Genomic DNA, 16,867 nt, shown 5'->3' with positions numbered 1-16,867 from the left:
TAGAGTACTGCTTAGTTTTGAACTTAGCATAAGTATTTCTAATAGATATCTCTGTCATATGATCATAGAAATCTTGGTTCTAAGGATAATTTAGCTTGTGATTTGCAAACTTTTCTTTGCAGTGGAAATCTTCCTTAATAAACTATTACTCATATTCCCAATTTAAAAAACATATAAAAGCAGAACTTGGGTGGTGGAAGGAGAGAGGCCAGGCAACGAGCAGAGCAGTTCTATTACTCACTCCCTAGATCTCCCTTGGAAATCCAGGAAGCCCCTGACTGTCTCCAGGGAACCCTAGGCCTCTGAGGAACACAGTTTGTAAAACAGAACATATACTCTAGTTCTTCATCCACTCTGTGTAGAATGGCCGTGCAGAAAGGGCTGTTTTTTTGTGTGTGTGTGTGAGGAAGATCAGCCCTGAGCTAACATCCATGCTAATCTTCCTCTTTTTGCTGAGGAAGACCGGCCCTGAGCTAACATCTATTGCCAATCCTCCTCCTTTTTTTTTCCCCCCAAAGCCCCAGTAGATAGTGGTATGTCATAGTTGCACATCCTTCTAGTCGCTGTAGAAAGGGCTTTCTTAAGGTCTGAAGCGTGCAAAGAATTAATAGTTATGAAAAATAGCTTTTCAATTTTTCCTAGGCCACTGGTTCTCTCTTCTGAGTGACTGCTTTGTTCCTAGTTCCTGGAAATTTCAAAATAGATGGTGACATTTACAAGTTGGTGCAGGCTGAGTCCATACCCAGATCATTCCCTCTCCAATTCCTCTTGCCATCTACTGACATCCCACTTCCTTTGCTTTTTCTCCTCTCTATATAACTAAAGAGTTATGCTGTGATTCTAAAGACCATTTTTGTGTAGCCCTTCTTCATAAGTACTATTTCAAATCTGAATACATTTTTTACAAGCAAAGCAGCTAATCGTGATAAGTTACAATGCAACGAAAAATGTAATTCTGTGAGAATAAGCGGTCCTTCCTTTTTGGCACTCTGAGTTGCATTTCCAGGAGTGGTAAAGACTTGTGCTGATCCAGACTCAGTTTCTTGTCCAACTCTTCCTCTCCCCCAATACCTCCCCCCTCCTCAATTCTCAAGTAACCTCCAGGAGCTGTCTGTAGGCAAGAATTAGGACAAATCCAAGTGATCATGTCAGTCAAGGCTGGCCTATTGACATGGTCCTGACTACATTTTCTAAACTAGTTGGCCACAGAATATAGACTATAGATAAGGACAAGAAAACGGAGAGGGCAGGCCCCGTGGCTTAGCGGTTGAGTGCGCGGGCTCCACTACTGGCCGCCCAGGTTTGGAACCCGGGCGCGCACCGACGCACCGCTTCTCCGGCCATGCTGAGGCCACATCCCACATACAGCAACTAGAAGGATGTGCAACTATGACATACAGCTATCTGCTGGGGCTTTGGGGGAAAAAAAGGAGGAGGATTGGCAATAGATGTTAGCTCAGAGCCGGTCTTCCTCAGCAAAAAGAGGAGGATTAGCACGGATGTTAGCTCAGGGCTGGTCTTCCTCACACACACAAAAAAAGGAAAACAGAGATAATTATGTTTATTCAAAAGAAAGGAAAGGCCTCAGATTTTATAATTCATAAATATGGCTTTTTCAGTTCATAGTTTATCATCGGTACGTCATCACTTAATCTTTTATTATAGGGCATATTTTAGAAGATTTTGAGACTGGAATCACTATAATTAACTGAGAACAGCAAGTCAATAGGACTGGCCAGCTTGCAGTATCACTAATGGAAGCCTGTGGTTCATCCACTTTTAAAGGGATAAACTTGATTATGATTGAACTCCTCTTCAATAGAGGTTCTCATGCAAATTGGCCAGGATCTGATGCATTATATTCAAACTCATGATCCTAGTTCAGTTGTGACATATTAAATGGCTGAGCATAAGAGAGGCCCACTGGTCTGGTCACTTCCTGAGATTTAGCTGCTCAGGCTTAGGACACAAATATGTGATAAAGTATAAATAAAAAAGTCTATTATCTCTTTAGCTAACTGGCCTAGCATGGCCTTCCCTTGGCAGAGACCCTGATTCCCTCACCCAACAACCTTTAAAAACCAGACACACATGACAACTATTTAAGGTCTCCATCCAGCTTCTCCCAACCACTTCCTATGGCCCCCATCTTGATTTCTAAAGCTAGGGCTACTCGGACCTCATTTCTGAGTCCCCTTGAGGATTTTGCAGATAAAGGACTTTTCATAGCTGAATTTGATTTAAGCAATCCTGATGTATAAAATATAAATTTACACAAAGGATAAGTTAAGGGACAGTAATTCTCTTTATAAAAGATTTCAAATAGGTCTTCTATAAATAGCAAGTTCCTCTGCATTTAAAATACTATTCTGTTTTTTGAAAAAAATGTTTACAAAAACCTCTTCTGTGAACACGGGTACACGTAGAGTAAGCTAAATTTATATTTTCTCACTAGGGAGGTACATCTAGCCCAGCTGCGCACAGTGACAACCAGCTCATGATCACACTCCTCCTGGTTCATCTCCACGCCATGTTTTACTTTCTCTTCTCTCCACTTGTGCTTCCTGTGATCATCTCCCAAATAAACTACCTGCACCAAATCCTTGTCTCAGGATCTGCTTTTGGGAGATCTGAGCTAAGACAACATCCACAGCCCTGGTAGCTAGGGTAGGATGTCTGTCTTGCCTTTGGTCTGCTTCTTCTTTTGCTGCCCTTTGATCTGCTTCTGCATCCCACGCCTTCCATCCTGTTGTGCACTAGAGTATGTAGTTACTTCCTTTTAATTCAACTGATACAGTAGTTAAGAAAGATTCTGAGTCTCTCTACCAGTACTCAAAGATAGCCTTTAAAGGGCTGAGCTTTGCTACTGAATTTGCAGCACTCCACATGTTCCATTACATTCCATTGCTTATGTCAACCCTCTTCCACTCTGGCTAAGAGGCCTGAGCACCTATAGTAAGGCCCTAAGAGGGCCTTTTGATCATTTCCATCCAATCCCCTAATCTCACATGTTGGAAAACTGAAGGGCAGAGAGGGCAAGCATTTGCTCAACACCTTGTCCATGAGAGAATAAGAACTCAGATCTCTGACCCCTAAACCTATGCTTTTCCCTTTCTGAGCTCTACTTGAACACATCCCACCATTGTTTTCTTTGTTTGACTAAACTCCCCTTGCTCACCACTATTTCCATCATTCATTTTTGGTTGACCTACATCCTCAATGACCCTGAGCCGTTAAGTTATATTCATGCAGTCCAGTTTCACAGTTCTGCTGCCCTCCTTGCCCTGTCCCACTCTGAGGTTGAAATCAATTTCTACCAATACTTTTGCAACAAAGAAACAACTAGGCAATAAGTAAAGTGATGTACAGGGGGTTGTCATTGTTGGCCTCTTGCATAATTAAGCTCCCCCCCGAATTTCTGTGACTGAGTGTGAGATGACTGCCAGTCTGGCCCATTGTACCCAGGGAGGATGCACATTTATATCCCATGGCCTGCTGAACTCACAAGCGACTTAACTGCCATCCAAGCTCTTGAAAGCCAAGGCTAGGCTGCTTCTCCCTTGACTTGATCAATAATCTGGGTTCTGTTTTTAACCCCCACATTGCCCACACCTCAGTTTGTTTTCTGCCCCCACCTAAGCTGTCTAGCTTTCTCTCTCAGGGTAGTCCTCTGACCCAGCGTGGCCAGTTTCCTCCCTCTTTTTCCTTCTCATTCTTTGTCCAAGCAAGCTATTTTTTCCTCGAGCCTAAAATCCCAAATGAGTATTTATTTTCCAAATTATTATCTTTTTGGGTGGGTTTATTTTGTATTTTCAAATAGATTCTGGAGGACAATGGCCATGACTTAAGTCTACTTCCTGACATCACATATTGCACATGGCTTACTACAGACTGAACGTTTGAGTGCCCCCATACGTTGGAACCCTAACCCCCGGTGTGGCTGTATTTGGAGATGGGGCCTCTAAGGAAATAATTAAGGTTAAATTCATAAAGTCATCAAGAGTGGGACCCTGATGTGATAGGATAGGTGTCCTTAGAAGAAGAAACCCCAGAGAGCTTGTTCTTTCTCTCTGTGTACTAGCACTGAGGAAAGCCCATGTGAGGACACAGCGAGAAGGCGGCCGTCTGCAAGCCAGCCAGGGAGAGAGCTCTCACCAGAAACCAAATCAGCTGGAATCTTGATCTTGGACTTCTAGCCTTCAGAGAAGTGAGAAAATAAATTTTTGTTATTTAAGCCACCCAATCTACGGTATTTTGTTATGGTAGCCTGAGCTAATTAATACATGGCTGTTGATTGAGAACATGGCTCATGCAGCGTTGCAAGCTAGGCAGGTGTACACTGCTTCTGCATGAAAAGTTAGCTAACTTTGCACAGAATCCAAAACCAAACCTTCCTTTGCCACCACAACTTAGCAACTTCCATCCTTTCCTCTGTTTGTAACAGCATCCTCCCAAGTGTGAACAAGGCTCCGAACCACAAGCAAATCTTTTACCTCCTTGTCTACACTGCCTCTGGCATTCCATCAAACGCCAAATCTTAAGAGACTCTACTGGCCCAAGACCTCTTGGATCTCCTTTCTCCAAGTGTTACGGCTCTGACCTGTGCTCTTGAGATGGACTCTTAACTGTTCTCATCTCCAGTCTTCATCTCGTATACAGAAGAGGAAATAGAGGCTCAGAAGTTAAGCAACATGTGCAAGGTTGCACAACTGATAAATAACAGAACAGGGTTCAAACCCAGTTCAGTTTTGCCCCCAGTCCAGCACACTTTCCACTAGACCTGTTTAGCTTTAACTGTAGCTATTTATGAAACCATCTTACACCCATTATCAGATTGTAAGCTCTTTGAGGGGAGACTGTCTTAATCTTCCTTATATCCTGGGCAATGGCTAAGCCAGTGCCTTGCACTGGGTAGGCACTTCAAGAAAAGGTACTGAATTGAAAGTGTGAAATCACCACCACAATGGCGATATGGGAAATAGCAGTTTAGGAGGGAGATTTAGAGAAAGCTTGTAGGAGAAGGAGGAAATGGTTTCTGAGTTGAGCTTGAGAGGATGGAGAGAATTTGGCTAGGCACAGAAGAAGGGGGTGGTTTGAGGCAGGCCTCAACGTCATGAGTTTAAAGCTGAGACCGTGAACCTGTAGAGAGAGGCTGAATTGGGGGGCCCTGGCATTTCTGCACTGGGTTTAGCTGTGCACACAAAGTGAGTCACTTAACTTCTTTAGACGTTGTTTTCCTAATGCATAAAGTGGGAAAAATAAGAGTACCTATGATTTCGGGTTAATGTGAATAATAATGAGATAATATATGTAAAGAACTCAGCATGTTGTCTGGACCCAATAAGTGTTATCTATTATTAATAATAAACCACTATTAAAATATTATTACTAGTAATATGGTCTGAAAGTTCACATGTGTACCACTCTAGCTCTGAGTAAATTATTTAATTAACACTCATAGATAATGCCATTGCTGTTGATAAATTAAAAAATAAAATCATTTAAAAACACTGCTAAATTCATAGGAACTCTTTGGTTACTATGATTTTCCCAATCAATCGATTCCAGGAGTCCCTAAATATATTTCAGCCTTACAAAGGATTCTCATAGTCAAAAGTCGCAGAAACCAAATTGTTGGGAGGCAGGCGAGTGCTAAACACATTCTGGGTAGAAGACTAACTTGGCTGAATCAGAGACTTGGATTTTGGGGATAGGTAAGAATCCCTGCTCCACCTCCAGGCTATGCTTTTAAGGAATTTAGGCACATTCCTTATCTTTCAGTATTTTGGTTTCCTCCTCCCTAAAATGAGGATAACATCACTCCAGGGCTACAGGAGGGATTAAATTGAATACTGTATGTAAAGCAAGAATCGTAGATAATGATGGCAGTGCTGTTTGTGAAGCCTAATCGTGTAGGAACTGGATTTTCATCCTGTGAGCCTTCTGCTCACAGATGTGACCCCTGTAACAGTCATGTTAACATCATCTGAGAGCTTGCCAGAAATGCAGATTCTCAGACCTATCCCAGACCTGCTGAATCAGAAACTCTGCAGGTGGGACGGGCCATCAGTGCTTTTACAATCCCTCCTGCTGACTCCCGTGCACTCAGGTTTGAGAACTTGCTGTGAGGTAATAGGGAGCCATTGAAAGTTTTTGTACAGTGAGCGATGTGATAAAAATGATTGCTGTGCACAGACGATACGTTCTTGTTTCATAGGATTAATCTGCCTAACTATCGACTAGCTTCCAAAGTTGCTGGACCTGCTGTTTAATCGATCCTTAGTGATTTCTAGACCCAAAACTTGGGTTAGCACTTCTGGCCCCAGAACACTGCTCACCTACTGAGTGAGGTACGGAACTCAGCAGAAGGCAATTAGAGAAGCTGTTTTGGACTCTGTTTCCACTGAAAGTCTCGGGACCGGGCAGCCCCGTGATGCTCAGCAAACCCGGCCACTACAACCGTGTCACAAATTTAGCTCGGGAAAGAAGAGAAAGGAAAAGAGAATCCTGGAGAGAAACCGGAAATGAGGGTCTCGAGGGTATAGAGTCTGGTGGTGGGGGATGGGGATGGGGCGAAGCGGGGGTGAGGAGGGAGGGAGGCCGCTCCTCTGCTTGGAGACTCCCCCTTCATGTCCCTTTAGAGCCGGGGCGCGGCGGCGTGCAGCCTCCCCCGAGGGAAGGGTCCAGAGCCGTCTTCCTTCCCGTATTGTTGGTGCGAGGCAGGGGCGTCTCCGTGCCCTCGCACCTCAGCGGGGCCACCCCGGTGCGCGTCCCCTCCGCGCCGGCGTTTGCGAGAGCGCCGGGCCATTGTTCGGGCCCCACCCCTGCTGCATATTCACGCCCGCGCCCCGCGCCCTCCCCGCCGGGGCTCCGGGCGCGAGTGCGTTTCCGCCCGTTTTTCCTGCCGGAGAAGGAGAGGGGGAGCTGTTTGCTCTCTCCTCAGAATATATTTTTGGTGTCCCGTTTCTCCTCCTCCCTCGCCGCCGCCCCCTCGCTCGCCGCCTCCCTCCCCGCCCCCGCCCCCGCCCCCGCCCCCGCCCCCGCCCCCCGGGTTATCTTTGTCTCGCTGCCTCGCGCTCGCTCGCTCAACTCTCGGCGCCGCCGCGGCCCCACGCTCCGGGCCCGTCCTCCAGGCGCGCGGCGCGGCGCGGGCGCCGGGGCCTGAGGCGGCGGGCGACGCCCGGGGGCCTGCCGGCCGCCCGCGCCATGGTGTGAGCGCCGCCGCCGCGCGCAGCTCCGCCCGCCCGCCCTCCGCGCGGCCCGGGCCGGCCCCGAGCCCAGCCGCCCGCCGCCGCCGCCGCCGCCGCCCCGGCCTCGCGAGGCGGAGACGGGCCGCCCGGCTCCCCGCGAGAGGCGCCGCCGGCGGCCGGCCTGTGACGAGAGACAGAGACAGATTTATCGTGACTGTGTTCTTCTGGTGGCAAAAAGGGAAAATGGCGAACGACTCCCCTGCAAAGAGTCTGGTGGACATCGACCTCTCCTCCCTGCGGGTGAGTGGCCACGACGGGCCGCGCGCGGAGCGGGCAGCGGGGGCCGCGCCCTGGCCGCCGGGCGCTCGGGCGCCGGCGCGGGCAGAGGCGCGGCGCGGCGGCCCCTTTGTCTGCCCGCGTTGGCATGTGGGGGACGCGGGGCGCGACCCTCCGCCGCGCCCCCGCCCGCCGCCCCAGCCCCGGGGACCGGGGACGGGGACGGGGACGGAGCGCCGCCGGCCCCTCGGCGCTGGGGGACCGCAGCGGGCGGAACCCGCCGCCTTTGTACCCGCCCTTTCTCTCCAACTGCCTCGCCGCGTTTATTCATTGTTGTGCTGCGTTTAAATTGTAACGCCTCCCCTCCTTCTTCTCTAGGACCCTGCTGGGATTTTCGAGCTGGTGGAAGTGGTGGGAAATGGCACCTATGGACAAGTCTATAAGGTCGGTGCGGGGCGCCTTCTTTGTTTCCCGGGGCCTGTTGAAACTTCTCGTTGGGGACGAGGACAGGGTGACAAACACGCTGCTGACTGGAGGCCACGCCGCTTGGCCAGAGTTGGGGAGGGGGCTTCGCCTCGCGTTCCCTCTGTTGTTAAACAGAGTTTATGTTCAGACTGGCCTTAAAAGACCCCGTTTCCTGGCTTTGAGATAAGGAAATAAGCTACACTGTTAGGCGTGCACTTTTCTTCACTAAAATGGGAACGCAGTTCATAAGATCGCTTTAAGTTTTTCGTTTTTCCCAAATCTGGCCTTCTGAGTTTGTGTGTTAATTACGATAAGTATAGGCGAGCCTTGGCCTTCTTGGAAATTGTCATCGTGTTTCCTCGTTTGAATGCCTGCCGAGTGCTCAAGGTGCGGAGTTCGGTGTTGCCTGGGACTGCTCTGTATCTCTGGGGTACATTCTACTGATGGATACGTATTTCGGGGAGGCAGGGAGGGGTGTGTGTTTGGGCAACAGGAGCAGGAAGAACTACAGTGTGAGGATTATAAAATCTGAATTCCAGGAATAACCTGTTTGACAGGTGTGTAATTGAAACAGAAATGAAGGAGAGCTAGAAGTCAAGAGGATGCGTGGATTTCACATCCAGCCCAGGTCTTTCTCTTTTTTTACCCGCCCCCCCCCCACGGTAAAGGAAACTAACAAATCTGGAGACCATGAGTCTGCGCTGAGTAGCTGACACCTGATGTGACTAACAGCGCTGTTCATTTTAGCCAGTGCACATTCTAGATCTTATGAAAGAGCTGTAGATAATGGGGGCGCAGGCCTTGAAAATTTGAAACAGTGTTTCAAAATTCTCCTTGTTTTGGTTTGTTTCTTATTTCTAAACGTTTTCTAACAGTTATCTGCGTTGGGGGTGTTTGCTAGCTGTTAGAGTCCTAGAGGGTTGGAATAGAAAAAAATATCTTATGAAGCAGGGCTTTGTGGTTCACCATGAAGAACTGTCATTGTCTCATTAAAAATGGAGGGGAGGGGGGTTGGAAGCTGACTGTAGACGTTTTCTTAGGCCAAATTAAGTGTGGATCCTATTGTCTCTTTTCTCCTTTATGAAGAGGGTTTATCTGTCACTTAAACACCTCTGCCCAACCTCAGCTTCCCCTGGCCTGGGCTGCGTACTGGCCTGTGCTCTGAACTTGAGTCAGTATTCTTAGGTGATCTCAAGTGAATTAGCATGTGTTTTGTTGGTTAACTGTTGGGGTTGGGGCCAGATTTTTGAATTTGAAAGGGAGCCCTGTTAACTCAGCCTCCTGGGCTCAACTGAATTTGGAAGGCTTTAGAAAATTTTGGAAAAGATTGTGTTGCAACTCTCTGAGTGGCCTGTTAACTGGCTTCAAGACACTCTCCTTAGCCCCCCCAGTGTTTGTTTAAGCACCAGTGGGTTTTTTCTAACCCAGTTTTTCTGGCCAAATCTAAGTGGTGAGTGTACTCTTCCAAGTGAGTTAGCCAAAGCTTGTTTTTGCCCCGGTTACACAGTAGTTGGATTGTTTGTCTCTTCTTCAGTCAGCATGGATGTGAAGGGCAGTGAAGTAAACTAGAAGCCAACTGTGTCTGTTTTTAAACTGTGAGAAAAAAGAAAGAAGGAAACCTGAATGTATATTAATTGGTTTAAGAGGTGGGAGCTCTTGATGGTAACAGTTTGGGCAGGTTCGTTGTTAGTATTCCCCTCCTCGTTTCCTCTTGGGTTCCATCCTCTCTTTCCCCCAAGCTTTTGAAATAGATTTGCTGAGCACTACATTTGGGAGTATATGGGAGACTGGCAGTGACACAAGTCTCTGACTACAAAGTCTGTACGGTTGAGGAGAAATTCTCAAATTATGCGAACCTAAGGAATTAAGAAATCTGTGCAAAAGCGGCATACAATCATGAACAAAATAGTGCCTGAGATTTTGCTCACCAGCTGTTCTCTTTTATTATTATGGAAAATTTCAGACATACACAAGGAGGGAGAGTAGATCATCCTGCTTAACAGTTACCAGCACATGACTAATCTGTTTCATCTATAGTCTCCCTCTCCTCCATTATCTTACTGGAAAGCCTAGATACCATTTCACCCATAAATACTTGAGTGTGTATTTTTTTGTTTTTTAGATAGTCACAATGCCATTCTTACACCTAAAAAATTAATTCCTTAGTATCACATATTCAGTGTTAACGTTTTCCTGATTGTTTCATACATGTTTCATTACTGTCATGAAATTCTTTAAGATTTGTGGACTGATACTGGGAAGTTTAGTCTTAGAGATGGTGGAAATAGTAGAGGCAGTTAACATCTCCATTTTCTTCTCTCTTTAAATTATAATTTGTAGAACCATTTACACCATGCTCAGGAGTTTTGTTGGCATGATTTGCATATGGTGGTTTTGGGATTAGATTATTAACACTCTAGTATTTGTTTACTGCTCCTAAACATCCATTAGTGTGAGTAGCATCAGGCTTTGTAAATATTTGTGACTAATTTGTTATTTATAAAGAAGTTTTTTTTAAAAATATAATTTTAGGTAAAACCCCTGTAAGCTGAACACCTGTAGTCCTAATTTATTTCATTGTTATATTTTCTAGTTTTTGTTTTTTTCTATGAACTTTTCATTTTTTAGTGGTAGTGGTTGCTTATTTTGAGGAGACTGTATTTATGTGAAGTGAATGAGTAGAAAGGGAGTTTTCTGAGTTTTGATATGTTCTATGAAAATGGCTTTTTTAGGGGATAGTTTATAATTTTCTATATCTCTGACAATAATGGTAGTCTGGGTATAGTTGAACAGTACATAACTTTATCTTAAAAAAAGGAGTTGAAAAACAGGGTATATTTTATTTAAAGAAATCTGTTTTTTGCCTTAGGTTTTTGAGGGATCATAGAGAAGGATACTCATAAATTAAAAATTAAGAAAACATTGTGAATTTCTGTTCACAAAGTTTCCTTCAGATTACCGTATAGTATTTATAAAAGAAGTGTCGGGCCGGCCCCGTGTCTTAGTGGTTAAGTGAGCGCGCTCCACTGCTGGCGACCCAGGTTCGGATCCCGGGCTCGCACCGACGCGCTGCTTCTCCGGCCATGCTGAGGCCGCGTCCCACATACAGCAACTAGAAGGATGTGCAGCTATGACACACAACTATCTACTGGGGCTTGGGGGGAAAAATAAATAAATAAAATCTTTAAAAAAAAAAAAAAAGAAGTGTCTATGTTATGATCTTGTGCAGGTTGAGTAAATATAGTGAATTTGGATTATATTCATTAAAAGGGGACAGTGATGTGAAAAATCAAAACCAGAAATAATAAATCAGCGTTCATTTTTGTGTTGTATTGGATTTTATTAGTTTTAATATTTGACCATTTTTCTTTTTTTCTTGGGGTGACTACTATTATTTTGTATTTTGTGAGCATACAGTGGCTGGTGTTCCAAAATGTCTTGACTAGGAGAAGGAAAATCCTGTGTCTGGAAAGCTCTCTAGGGAGTGAGGAGGGGAGGGTTAGGGAGGTTAGAATCCAGCAGGTGCAGTGTCTGAAGTCAGGGCTTACTTACAGGAGGGCTGAGTATCTTGACCCTGTCTGACCCTGTCCTTGGAAGAAAGGTAGGCTGTAGACGTGGGAGGAGAGTACTCTAGGCCCAGAGATGGTAAGCAGAACCAACACTGAGAGTCTGCCACCCGTTAGGCACTGTGCTACGCTGTCAACCTCATTTATTGAAGAAAGGCAGACAGGGAGGGGGTATTGTGGCAGAAGGGCAGAGGGTGACCTTTGGGAATGGCAGGAGGTTTAGGGAGTAGTGGGCATCTCTGGGAGAGGTTATTTGCACATAAGTTGGGGAAGGACATCATTCTTTGAGCATTGAGGAGCCATTGAAAATTTTGTTGGGATTGGGGATCCCTGGGAGTAGGAGACTTGATGGGATGATGTTTTGGGAAGGAGTAGGTGAGGTGGTTGGCCCAGGGCAGTGGTCCGGAAGAGAGGAGGTGAAGGCCGAGCGAGGCCGAGTGGTGGCAGTGATGGTAGAGAGGAAGAGTGTTGGGGTGGGTTCTTGGGCATTCCTCCTTGCTAAGTTTTACCTGCTAAATTCACTCATTCTCTGCAGCTTTGGTGTGGCCCTTTAAATGGGTACACTGTTTGCTTACTGGAGTAGGAGGAGCCTGGGGATTTGAGAAAGTGCCAGACTTACTTTTGATTGCTCAAGCAGTCAAGTGCCATATAAATTGTGAAGCTTTTAAAAATCATTAGTCTAACATTTGGGAGCAAGCACTTAAACTTTTGTGAGGGGTTCTCTAAATGTTATCTCATAAAAGTAGCATCTCTTGTTCTTAATTGGACATAAAGACATCCAGTGGGGCAAAATGAATTTTGTATAACTAGATGTTTTCATCATGAGGAAGGTTGATCTGCTGCTGAGGGGCATGTACAGACTTGTTCTGAGACAGAGTTCCTTCATGCGGGAAGGATTCTGGACTTGGGTAGGGTGGGAGGAAGCCAGCCCTGTTGAACACGTATCGGTGTGTAGCTCTCCTAAAAAATATCAACCCCAAACTTCCAAAAGCTGTTTTGAAACCAAACAAAATCGAGAACATCAAAAGCCTTACAGAAAATCCAACCACCAGATAAAACCCTGCTGCTGTTGGTCTGGGTACTGAAGCCGACTGGTGACTAGAGGGCAGCACTAATATGAGACAGCCTGGAAGGCTCACTCCCTGACTTCATCCAGGTCTGTCATGGACATTGCAGTAAAATGTACAAAAGTGCAGACTGTCTGACAGTTGACTATATTAGAGTCAAGGCCTTATTCCACAGTAAGTTCTCAAAATCAAACACTACTTATTTAGAATTTGTGGTAATTCTAAGAGTTGAAACAATTTTAGGTCACCACTTTACTTTTTAAAATCAGTGTTTTAAAAACTTTGTTGCTCACACAAGTAGATAGTATATAGTTAGTGGATCACAGGTCATCCTATGAAGTACTTGCAAGTAATTGCTTTGAATATTTACTACAAACGTTTTTCATGAATTCAGGTTGGTTTCTTATAATACTAGTCTGAATTATCAGTGTTAAAATATTCAGATATATTTAATATTTAATTTGGGACCAATTAGCTGATTATCAGGGATTAGAGATTCCCAAGTACTTACTTAACTTTTGGAAGATTTGGTTGACAGTTATTTTGCTCTATAATGTGATAACACAAGAATTGAGTCAGGATAAATTTTTTGGACATATGGAGGGATGGCTAGGAAGAGAACGGAAAAGGCCAGGGTAGTGTTATATTACCAGCGACCAGAGCGGCAGCCGTGTGTTCTTAGGTTTTATAATGTTATACGACTGTTCACCAGACAGAATGTGATATTCTGTTAGGAGGCCAGGTCAGTAATAAAAGTCAGCTGGCGTTATTCAGTAGAGAAGTGATGTGTCAGGAGGCGCTGAGTTGGGAGGCACTTTTTTCTATAAGAATTTCAAAAGGAAGGACAGAATGATAAGTTTTAGGACTTCTCAAGTTTTTAAAACTGGGATCTTAGAAATTCTGACATCTGTGTAGTATTGTGGGGAGCTTAGAACTAAGTTGGGGAGACAAGATGCAAAATGATGAACCACGCGGGGGGTTTCCTGCCACTTACGTACTCACCGTGCTGTTACCTGAGTGGGACCTTGTTCTGCGTGTTAAGTATATACACAGCGGTGAAGGAAGCAGGCAATACGTTTACCCTCAAGGAACTCAGGAAGGACTGGGGGAAGGACACAAAATGCCAAATACGAAACATCAACTATAAGTGCTGTAATGTCTGTCTCCCCAGGTCCTCCACCCAGCGCCCTTGCGTGCAGGCACAGCACTTGCACCAGCGCATGGAACGGGCCCAGACTTCAGTGTGCTTTTTCAGCCTCAGCGGGACTTCTCTGTGTTGTAAAATACAGTGCAGACAAGTGACTAGAAAAGTAAAATGAAAAAGCAGACGTATAAAATACCAGCCTAAATCTTTTTATTATTAGACTCAAAGGACAGAATGTTACCTGAAATTGCTGTCAAAGTTGCTAGACGGTTATTCTCAGATTCTGAAATGACCTTGTTGTGGACCCTGGTCAGCAGACCACGCTGTGAGGAGCACTGCGCTGGCGCAGGGCCGATTCTGCGCAGGGCTTAGTGAGCTCTTGGGTTGATGTGTTGCATTAGCGAGCTGGAGAATTGGGGGCCGCTGTCCATGCCCAACAGTTGTTCGCCACCCTGGAGAAGTAGGGAGCCAGCGCACATGCTGCTCACAGCTTTGTGCTTAATTTGCCTTTGATCCCTGGGGCATTGTAACTGTTTTAAATATGGCTACATATTGACAGGTTATCTTATTACATTTAAATAATTAAAAGAAAAAACCCCTACTTTTATGATAATGACTTAAAAAGTTAATTTTCATTATATGATAAATAGGGCCTTAAAAAGCTTATCAAAGTTATAAATGCACACAGTTACAATCAAGTGATACTAAAATTCTCCTGTCAAACTTGGAGTTATCCTATTCTCAGGAGGCATCAATTTTCCATGTTTTTAGTTTCTACATCTGAAATTTACTGTCGTATTTCTAAATTAGATGCTTATGTAGTAGCTGTTTCTTGATTTATCAGTTTTATATATTTATTGACTTCTTGTGGCAGTAGTTACAGGTGTTGAACTACTAGTGTAGTTCTACAGTAGTTGAAGATTTAGCTCTTATACTCGCCCCTTCCCTTAAATGAATATATCATAATTTTGGGTTAAAGTGTTAATTTTTTCTATTATCGTCACTATGTAAACGCCATTTACCTCTGAGCCAAGCAGTCTAATGATTACATTTCCTTTTTTAAACACTCCTTCTCCCTTGCATTGTCTTTTTCATTTGCATGGTTTTCTGTGTAGGTCTTACTTTTCCCCTCAGATGCCCTAAAAGATATATCAAACGCCTAGCAAAGTTAAGCCTTTATCAGCAGTTTTTCCAAATGCTTAAGTAGGTCAGATAATTTATTGTTTCAGATAACCTATTGATTCTACTTTTTTCCCTCTCTGGAGGTACCTCAGAGCTGGCCAGGGTTGGTTGGCCCCTAGATCTGGTACATCGCTGTTGTCCTGGAACATCTGTTTCCCGGATATCACAGTCTTCTTTTTTAGTTTACCACCTTATTTTCCTGAAGCAGATCCTTCAGTAGCTTTATAAGAAAGGGTGTATGGAGTGTAGAGGTTTCCTCGGATGGCTGAAAATGTCTTTATGCTTCCTTTACGTGGGATTTATGTTAGCTGGTGCAAAATATTCTAGGTTGAATATTCATTTTTCCCTTGAAATTGTGAAGACATTGCTCATTTGTTTGAGTGTGGCCCGTTTTAAACTTCTTTTGGGAAGCTTTTAGAATATTCTCTGTATTCCTGATGTTGTTAGATTTTGTGAGTGTCTTTTGTTGTCAATCACTGTTCTAAGTACTTAGTTCTTTCTTTCTTTCTTTCTTTCTTTCTTTTTTTTTTTTTTGCTGAGGAAGAGTCTCCCTGAGCTAACATTTGCTGCCAATCTTCCTCTTTTTGTATGGGAGCCCTCACCACAGCATGGCCACTGACAGAGGAGTGGTATAGGTCTGCGTCCAGGAACTGAACCTGGGCTGCCAAAGCAGAGGGCTCCGAACTTGACCATGAGGCCACTGGGGCTGGTCCCATTTAGTTATTTCTTTTTATCTGGAGATGCCCTTTTTTTCTCAGAAATTTTTTGGTCTTCCCCTCCAACTTTTCTGCTTTCTATTTCTGGAAGTCTTATTAGTCACACTATCGATTTATTTTCTTATCTTTTCCTCTACTATTATGTATTATTTTTTGTCTTTTTGCTCTACTATTATGAGGTGTCTTTGACTTTACATATCAGTATTTCTATTGAATTTTTAAGTTTATCATATTTTTAATTTATAAGAGCAGCCCTCTTTCACACTTCTTGTTTTTTTTTTTTTGTGAGGGAGCTCAGCCCTGAGCTAACATCCATGCTAATCTTCCTCTTTTTGCTGAGGAAGACCGGCTCTGAGCTAACATCTATTGCCAGTCCTCCTCCTTTTTTTTTTTCCCCCAAAGCCCAGTAGATAGTTGTATGTCATAGTTGCACATCCTTCTAGTTGCTGCGTGTGGGATGCGGCCTCAGCATGGCTGGAGAAGCGGTGCGTCGGTGCGCACCTGGGATCCGAACCCCGGGCCGCCAGCAGCGGAGTGCGCGCACTTAACCAACCGCTGAGCCACGGGGCCGGCCCTACACTTTTTTTTTTTTTTAACTGCGTCTATCATCTATTCTTTCATGGATATATCTCTTATCTCTTTGAGGATATTGAGTATAGATTTTTTTGTTTGGTTGGTTTTCTTGTGCTCCTGCATTTTTTCCCTGTTTCCTCCAGATTCCATTTTTCCTATTTGTTGATTTTAGTCTTTGTCTTTAATGCTGAAGAGTTTCCTTAAATGTCTGGAGATTTGTGACTCTGCTCATATTTATGAGTAAGGCACTAGAAATGAGTTGTAGGCTTAGTGTATATGGGCAGGAGGTTGTCGACGAGTGGTACTTCAATGTAGGGGGGACAGGTTGGGATCAGTATGTTCTCATGGATGGGGAACCTCGCTTGTAAATATCTGTAGATCTTTTCTTTGGAGTCAGTTTCTCTAAGAAAAATGCTCAGAGGCTTTTTCTGCCTAGGGACTATAGTATATCTGTTTATTGGAATTATGGGATTCGGGGTGCAAGAAGGAGGCTGGCGATCCTACAGTCTAATATCTTAACTTTTCAGCCCACCAAAGTGTCCCACCACTTTGCCTCACGTCCTTTCATCTGGAGCATTTCTCTCTCAGTTTCTTCAGGGACTCAACCTCTGGTTTCTTATGGGCGTGGAGTGATGAGGGATAGTCACAAGACTGTGTGAGGTAGAGAAAGGGGACCTGGGGCATTCAG

The 16,867-nt window shown here is 44.6% G+C and overlaps 1 protein-coding gene across 50 annotated transcripts in view; it reads left to right on the top strand.

Moving 5' to 3' along the window:
- Window positions 1–7,284: 7,284 nt before the first annotated feature.
- MAP4K4 (mitogen-activated protein kinase kinase kinase kinase 4) overlaps window positions 7,285–16,867 on the top strand; it is a 198,495-nt gene continuing 188,912 nt past the window's right edge. For 16 of the 50 annotated variants that reach the window (XM_058534417.1, XM_058534420.1, XM_058534419.1 and 13 more), the window contains exons 1-2: window positions 7,287–7,490; window positions 7,845–7,910. In XM_058534417.1, the coding sequence (XP_058390400.1) occupies window positions 7,434–7,490; window positions 7,845–7,910 (123 nt within the window). In that variant the 5' untranslated portion in view covers window positions 7,287–7,433. Of the gene's footprint in view, window positions 7,491–7,844; window positions 7,911–16,867 lie in introns of all 50 variants that reach the window. The other 34 variants (XM_058534434.1, XM_058534438.1, XM_058534436.1 and 31 more) reach the window with 5 other exon arrangements.

This window comes from Diceros bicornis, chromosome 40 (assembly GCF_020826845.1).
Source record: "Diceros bicornis minor isolate mBicDic1 chromosome 40, mDicBic1.mat.cur, whole genome shotgun sequence".
NCBI classification, from domain to species: Eukaryota; Metazoa; Chordata; class Mammalia; order Perissodactyla; family Rhinocerotidae; genus Diceros; species Diceros bicornis.
This window is presented reverse-complemented; position numbering and strand designations above follow the sequence as displayed.